The sequence below is a fragment of the Mesitornis unicolor genome, unplaced genomic scaffold, assembly GCF_000695765.1.
Source record: "Mesitornis unicolor isolate BGI_N332 unplaced genomic scaffold, ASM69576v1 scaffold8960, whole genome shotgun sequence".
Taxonomy (NCBI): Eukaryota; Metazoa; Chordata; class Aves; order Mesitornithiformes; family Mesitornithidae; genus Mesitornis; species Mesitornis unicolor.
In genome coordinates, this window is record NW_010157536.1 from 10,999 (window position 1) to 19,231 (window position 8,233).

At 38.8% G+C, this 8,233-nt stretch overlaps 1 protein-coding gene across 1 annotated transcript; it reads left to right on the forward strand.

Moving 5' to 3' along the window:
• Positions 1-298: 298 nt before the first annotated feature.
• BTBD3 (BTB (POZ) domain containing 3) lies at positions 299-7,281 on the forward strand. Its single transcript, XM_010180398.1, has 4 exons — positions 299-621; positions 1,208-1,298; positions 1,801-1,919; positions 5,956-7,281. Exons 1-4 carry the CDS (start codon positions 299-301, stop codon positions 6,986-6,988), a joined length of 1,566 nt encoding a protein of 521 aa, XP_010178700.1. The 3' UTR covers positions 6,989-7,281.
• The last annotated feature ends 952 nt before the right edge of the window (positions 7,282-8,233 follow it).

Genomic DNA, 8,233 nt, shown 5'->3' on the forward strand with positions numbered 1-8,233 from the left:
GCTGGTGCTACAGCCACATGTGTACCCTCTTTGCAGGGTGTAGTGCTTTCAGGCGATTCCTGGTTAGGAAATCTGGAAAGAAAGAAAACTGGCAGAAATGATGGAGATGTGTTTAACGATTCAAGTACTGGATCAAACTTAAAGCCAGTTTCTTACTCGGTGCACTTGAAAGGTCACCTTGTCTTGCTGGAAAAGAAGCAAAATCTCAGCTCTGCTGCTCTCTGTTAAACGGCTTCCACGTGCATTTCTTAATGTTCCTGGCTAGTTAGGCTGTCTAGCTTTACAGGCAAGTATACTCATGGTAGATGAGAAAGGAAAGAACATGAAATGTCTCACCTTCTTCTTGATGCTTCCAGAGACAGTCAAGAACAGATCCAAGAAGAGCTCTAAGAAGGGAAACAGCAGCAGCAGTAGCAGCAGCAAATTGCCTCCAGTTTGTTATGAAATCATTACCTTGAAGACCAAAAAGAAGAAGAAGATGGCTGCTGATATTTTTCCCCGAAAGAAACCAGCCAACACTAATACAACTGCTGTCCAGCAGTACCACCAGCAAAATCTCAATAACAACAACACTATTCCAGCGCCTAATTGGCAAGGACTTTATCCAACCATCAGAGAGAGGTAAGTTGCGGGCAGTTTGTTTTTGCTGTTTGAATGAAGTGGTGAAAAGTAGCAAAATGTTCATAATGCATATGTTTCATTTGTTAGCTGAAGAGTAATGCATATATTCATTTGTTAGCTGAAGAAAACACAGTCCTCTGTTCTTTCTTTGTGTGTGTGTAAAACAAGTATTTTGGTTATGGAAAGTATTTTAGTGTATCTTTTCCAGCCATTGCAGCTGCTTTTCTTGAGTAAATAAAAATGCTGCTGGAAGCTGCAGCATATTCGTAAAGATTTGCTTTTAGACCTTAGTGGAGATTTTTGGTGAAACATGCTCTTGACTTTGCTTTCCACTTTTTGAAAAGTTGTTATAAGTTGGGGGTGGGGATTTTTTAATTCCACACACACATGCCTCCCTTCACATCTCTACTTACTTTTTTCTTTGGTATATTTGTGTGATGATGTGTAAAGTAGCCTAAAACAAAGTGTGACCTGATTCTTATTACTAACATGCAACTTTACGTTTCAAGAAGTTAAGATTTCTTTGGTCTGAGGCAAGCACAGAGTTACAGAACGGCATAAATTAACATGCTACCTCTGTTTGCAGAAATGCAGTGATGTTCAACAATGACTTGATGGCAGATGTTCATTTTGTGGTCGGGCCACCAGGTGGGACCCAGCGTCTGCCAGGACACAAAGTAAGCAACAGCTGCATTGTCAGCTTGGGTGGAGATAAGGCCAGAGAGAGCTCCCACAGTTACACAAGGACATAGCATGGGAGACTCAGCTCTTCTGGGACAGGCATAATTCTGTATTTTAAAAGGCTACATGCAATGAAATAGTCTGTCTGCTTTTCTTTGTGTTTTTGGTTAAACAGTACACTTGTGCTAAGGCCATCATTGTAAAGTTAGGAATACTGCTTTGTGCTGCTGGTTAACATTACTCTTGAGATTTTCTAGAAATAGTTAACTTCTATAGTGGATATGAGTGTTTTCCAGTAGCTAATGCATATATGCCTGTGAGAGTAAAATGCTGGGAAAATGTATAATTCTGTTCTTAACTTTGACTTCATTTCTTACTGGAGTGTGTCTATGGAGTCTGTCAGTGAAGCCCAATATGCACAGGGTGGCTCTCCCACATTGTTTTTGTTGGCAGTGCTTTCAGTTTGAAGCATGAAATAAGATTTCCCTTTCTCAACAGTATGTCCTGGCTGTTGGGAGCTCTGTATTCCATGCAATGTTTTATGGAGAGCTTGCTGAGGACAAAGATGAAATCCGTATACCAGATGTTGAGCCTGCTGCTTTTCTCGCAATGCTGAAGTAAGCATCATTCATCTGCTGGATATGTTTTCCTTTATGATGTATATATACACTGGTAATGTCATAGTTAAAGTATTAGACTTGCATATAAACAAGAAGAAAGTAGTTGCTAAAATATTCTTCATTTTGTGTTTCAGGTATTTAAAACTTTTTACCTCATTTTGCTTTCCCTGTTTACTTCCAGGCACGCATATATTAGACTAATGTAGGCAGTTATAAATAACGACTTTGGCAGGGGATCATTGGGCACATTGTATACTGTAATGCCTATTGATCTGATTTGTCACTACATGTGTTACACCAAGGAATGGAGTTACTAAAAAGAACTGTCAACTGTAACAAAAAAACCTATTCTACTTCGCAAGCATAGTAAAAAGTAAAAAAAAAAACCACACAAAAAAATCCCCCAAAACCTAGAATTGCTGGGTTCATATAGTGACATCATTCCAGCTCTTTTATAAACTTGCTGTATGCAGCTCTTGTTTTAGAAGAACAACTCTTAAGTTATTGAATATAGTATCTGAAAATTAGATTTCTCTTTATCTGTCATATTGATGCATTTAGAAGGTGATAAAAAGTCTGTTTACATTAATAGGGTTTTTTATTCTAACGAGGGAAAAAACAGCCAGTTTACATGATCATTATTTTTCTTCTTGCAGACTGCATAAGAAATCTGATCTTTTCCTAAATGAGCATAATGAAGCAGCTTCCCTGCTGAATTGTCCTTCAATGTATCTATAAACTCTGATTATTAAAGAGAAATGCCCTATCACAGAAATGCTATGGCTTTGAGGGTTTTTTCCTTTCAGCTTTAGTAACTGCCATTGCTTTCTGATAAAGAATATACATTAGTATCTGATAGTGATCCTTTTAACATGCTGCAGATTTTCTTGCATGTAATGCTGTAATCACTAGCTAGCAATTTATTGTATTTCATAGTTTGTTTTGATTAGCTTGTGATTACAGAATGGTTTATTTTTTCTCTGACATTTCAGTGACACTGTAGGTGAACATTCAAAGTTGCATATACTGTTTGTTGCACAGAGTTTTCATAGGTTATCATGAACACCATGTTCTCTGCAAATATCAGTAATTGACAGGAAAAGCTGATGTTACACAGACATGGAATATAAAGTTAAGACAAGACATTATGTAAGCAGGTGCATTATGGATCCCTGCTTCGGGCCTTTCTGGTTTTGTGGGAGTTTTCTGCAGAGCTCAGAATTGTGCTTTACTTTTCATGCAGAATTTTACAAGGCACAAAGACCAGATTCTTGGATCCCCCTGCCCTCCCTTCCCTTTTGAACAGCAAATCTATTTCACTGTGGCTAAGCATGATTTGGCATATAAAACTGAAGGCTTTCTGAATTTATCATTATGAAATGTGTTCAGAGAGCAAACCTAGAAAAGAGAGTATCAATACTGACATCTAGGTCTTGGCATATTATTTAGCCTGTGTTAATTTAGGAAACTATCTTTGAGAACATGGCCAGAACCATGGAATTCTTCACCTTCTCAGCTTTTATTTGAAAAATAAAAAGACCACAATAAGTTAATGGTATCTGTATTTGTGGATATTGAGGTAACCTTGCCAGTGCAAACTTCCACTGATGCAGTGTGCCTAAACCTGCAGAGTACGCCTGTATCTGTGAACACCAGGGGTGTCTGCAGCCATGATGGTGCAGAGAAAGGGAAAAGACATTACTCAGCAGTGCAGCATTCCCCTCATCACAGGATCCAGTGCATGTGCTGCACTGGGCGGAGCTTGGGGGGAGCTGGGGGGAACCACAGTCCCCTTCACTCCTTACCACCTGGTAAATCATCCCCATGAGTGCTGCTTGCAACTGCAGTGAGCAGGGGATGGCAGAAAGCTTATGGTACTGTTGCTGCAGAAGGAAAAGACTTTTTACCTATCCCAAAGCAGCCTTGTCCTTTTGGTGCTCCCTTTCACAGTCAGGAGGGATGTATCACAGACGTCGTTAGAAAATACATTGTTTGTTTATCTGCGGGCTGTGTTGTTTGGTTGTTGTTGTTTTTTCCATGGACAGTGAATTCTTACAGCATAAATATTTGTTGTCTTTTACCATATCGTGAACATTCTGACAACAAACATCAGACAAGGTTTTGCCAGATATAACGTAGGAAATAATACTCAGTTGATAGATACTAATTATTCTCCCAGTGAAATTGATTTGGCTGTTCTCTGCAGTTTTAAGTATAGGTTTAAATTCATAGTCTACCTGACACACTGAACTAGTGTTTTTAATGTATTATATCTTATCTTGATTTTGACTATTCTAGTTAAAACCGTGGTCTCATCCCAGGATGAATGTGTTACTAAACCATTAAACCCTGTGGACTAGCAGAATCCTCTGTTTAAGAACAGGGTGAAACTGGAGTATCAGTAATGATAGCCCAGAGTTGGGGTGCATTGACAGAGTGAGAAATGTGGAATATTGCTGACAGCTGATCTGTGCTGTGTCTGTTGTAAATCAGGAATATTGGTTCTTCACTTTCATGAATATTAAACTAGCAACTTTTGTACTATTTCAGTTTAAAACAGATGTCATCATTCTTTGTTGTAGTAGCAGGCAAAGAGAAGTAATAGAAGGGAGAAAAGAATTGGAGAGCAGTGAGGAGAATCATAAAAATGAATGAATTGATACATTGAAAAATTTTGGACAGTAAAGGAGCTAAGCCTATAGCTAGTGATACATAGATATGCTTTTTATTGTTACAAATAGCCCAGCTGAAACTAAGTAATAGAGATTAAAAAAAAAGGTTTGGATCTCTGTAAGTAATTTTTCTCTATGTGACCTCTTAGATTTTATTGTATTGCTTGAGCAGTGTCTGTTCTGAGTATGTTTTTGAAGTGTGGCTTAGAAGATAGTAACATATGTTTGCAAAACTACCAATAAAATTATTTACAGATAATATATATATATACAGATAATATAATCAGATCAGTGTAGGTACTACTTCTACTTGATAAACGCATCTGTTCTACAAAAAAATTCATTGTTTGGGAAACATTCTAACTAGAAAATTTTAATTAGTACAAGGTCACATACAACTTCAGCTTTACTGAAGGAGGATACTTTTATCAACCATAACCATCAAGGCTCGCTTATCCCTAGGAAAAGTAAAATCGCATTTGGCATGGTTTTAGCACATTGCATTCGCCAGCTGCAAATGGGGCCCTGAAGCATGAGATATTAAAAAGAACAAACTGTACAATGCTTCATTTCTCTGAGCAATGAATCCCAGCAGTTTAGTCACATAAACAGAATTTCACCTTTATCTCTTCCACCACACTAGCATAGCAGTAAAGCATTTTTCCTTCTTATGCATTGAGATCAAGAGAAAACATTGCTAGTGGAGCTCTAGGATATTGTAAGCATTAAGAAACGTGAACATTAGAATTCTGTGCTTTTTCCTTTCTCTATATGCTTCATCACCATATTTAAAAATAAATAAATAAACCAACAACAACCAAAAAAGCCACCCACTCCCAAAAAAAACCCCAAACCAATAGTTATGAAAATAAGTAGCACCTCATATACTAGTTATTCCCAATAAACTTGCTGTCATTTCTGCATTTTTATTTACACCTCAATAATTAATCATTCACCGTCATAGGACATCCAGTCCAAATATGCTTTGTAATGTGTTCCAGACTGCTGTGTTAGCCAAGCAAGGTAGTCCTTGAGGAGCTACCACATGGGGCAGATAGCCTCTCATTAGCCAAAGCGTGTATGGAAGGAAGGAAGACAGACTTAGAGAAGCAATAGTTTGTAAATAACCATTGTCTACATGGCATGTATCCCAAATGTGAAATTTTATTCACCTTATCATTAAGCTTGTTCTCTTCCATGGTCTTACATAAATGGTTTGTACTTTCTGGACTTAATCAATGTTTCCCAAAAGCACTGCCTGATTTTAATGTGGAGCCATTCTTTGTTTATAATTTTTAGATGTTGCCAAATTATGCTTTTTGCATTAAGCAGCAGTGTTACATGCATGTGTTTTATTTCAGATATATATATTGTGATGAAATTGATTTGGCTGCAGATACCGTACTGGCCACTCTTTATGCTGCCAAGAAGTATATCGTCCCTCATCTTGCCCGTGCCTGTGTCAACTTTCTAGAGACAAGTCTAAGTGCAAAGAATGCCTGTGTGCTGCTTTCCCAGAGCTGCTTATTCGAGGAACCTGACCTGACCCAGCGTTGTTGGGAAGTGATTGATGCCCAAGCTGAGCTAGCTTTGAAGTCTGAGGGGTTCTGTGACATTGATTTTCAGACACTTGAAAGCATTCTCCGAAGGGAGACTCTGAATGCCAAAGAAATTGTTGTTTTCGAAGCAGCTCTGAACTGGGCTGAAGTGGAGTGTCAGCGACAAGAGCTAACGGCTACCATAGAAAACAAGCGCAAAGTCCTTGGGAAGGCTCTGTACTTGATACGCATCCCTACTATGGCACTTGATGACTTTGCAAATGGCGCTGCTCAGTCTGGCATTCTGACTCTCAATGAAACCAATGATATCTTCCTCTGGTATACAGCTGCCAAAAAGCCAGAGTTACAGTTTGTAAGCAAGCCCCGGAAAGGCCTTGTTCCTCAGCGATGCCACCGATTCCAGTCCTGTGCTTACCGCAGCAACCAGTGGCGCTACAGAGGCCGGTGTGACAGCATCCAGTTTGCTGTTGATAAGAGAGTGTTTATTGCTGGCTTTGGGCTGTATGGCTCCAGCTGTGGATCAGCAGAGTACAGTGCCAAGATTGAACTCAAACGACAAGGAGTTATCCTAGGCCAGAACTTGAGTAAATATTTCTCAGATGGTTCTAGTAACACTTTTCCTGTGTGGTTTGAATATCCAGTTCAGATTGAGCCTGACACCTTTTACACAGCTAGTGTGATTCTGGATGGTAACGAACTCAGCTATTTTGGACAAGAAGGAATGACAGAAGTTCAGTGTGGAAAGGTGACTGTTCAATTTCAGTGCTCTTCGGACAGTACAAATGGCACTGGGGTACAGGGAGGGCAAATTCCTGAACTCATATTTTATGCTTGAATGAAAGCGTGTGGAGATGAAGCATTTTGCTATGAAGAACTTACCTGGTTCAGGCCTACTGACACTTAGCTTTTTCTCTGCAGATATGTGAGCAGTACAAGTAAGAAGTAACTAAATGCTGTGGGCAAGTTTCTGGCTTGCTATACTTGTAGCATCATTGGTGATAAAGTTCAAGTGTAAAATTTAACTTTTAAACTGGAAGCTTTTAGGAACAAGCAAGTTTTAAAGGTTTTGTAAGGAGGTGCCTGTTTGCTGGTGATGCTGACCTTTTCTTTGCACCTGTGAATCACCAGAGGATGTCACCCTCTTGTATCTCAGTAAATGCTGCCTTCATTGATCCATTTTCTCTTTCTCCATTTCCTGCTTTCTGCTTGTAATTATTTTAGGAGTTAGGGGTAGAAAATAAAGAGACTTGCTTTATAGCTCTCTCTTCTGTCTGCTCTTCAGACTTAAGAGATTCCAATAACAAGCTGCTTTTGATCATGGAAGCTGAAAGAAGTGTTTCGGTTTTAAGCAGAAAAAACATAGGTTTAAAACTTCATCTTGTGAGATTCTCCTGTGGCCAACTGTTTGGGATGGCTGCAGGGCAACATGGAGAGAAGCAAGCAGCTTTCAGGAAGCTACACAGCATGCTGACATGACTGTTCAAAGTGCACAGACATGTTTACAGTGCAGACAGGGAAGTGTGCTTGGCAAGTTATCCTCAGAGTTTATTTTCTAGGAATCTCACCTTGAAGGCAAGGAAATACTTGCACATGTTCAAATTGTATATGCAGCTCTTGAAACTCTGTTCCTGTGACCTAGTTTTTGCTACATTGAAGTTGATTTACTATTTAATGAGCTTTTCTTTGAACCCTTGATAAATAAATGGGAACTAATATCTAGCATCAAACACAGAATGACTTTTGTTTGGTTTTGGCTGTGGTTTTTTTTTTCTTCCTGTTAAACATAGTAGAATCTGATTATAGAGGAACAAAAGAATGTACCAATCCTGTCTTGGACTTTTTTCTGTCATATGAGATTTCTTCTTTTTTTTTTACCAAACATTATCAGTGGAAATTTAGACAAAGACAAAAAGATTCCCAACTGTGATCATACTACACTTAGTGTATATCATCAGGTAACAGTGAGGAGGACGATGTCTTCTCTAATGTGTTAATGTTGTATCTCTTGCAACTGCTTAAGGTTACACATGAATCAGAGGATTATGTGGTACAGAACTTTTCCTTGTCAGATTTCTTTTTT

What these genes read in the sequence shown, in the direction of transcription:
- BTBD3 (XM_010180398.1), top strand. Translation starts at nt 299, where the DNA reads ATGGTAGATGAGAAAGGAAAGAACATGAAATGTCTCACCTTCTTCTTG. An exon ending in TATCCAACCATCAGAGAGAG is followed by an intron (nt 622 to 1,207) that starts GTAAGTTGCGGG and finishes CTCTGTTTGCAG; the next exon opens with AAATGCAGTGATGTTCAACA. An exon ending in GCTTTTCTCGCAATGCTGAA is followed by an intron (nt 1,920 to 5,955) that starts GTAAGCATCATT and finishes GTTTTATTTCAG; the next exon opens with ATATATATATTGTGATGAAA.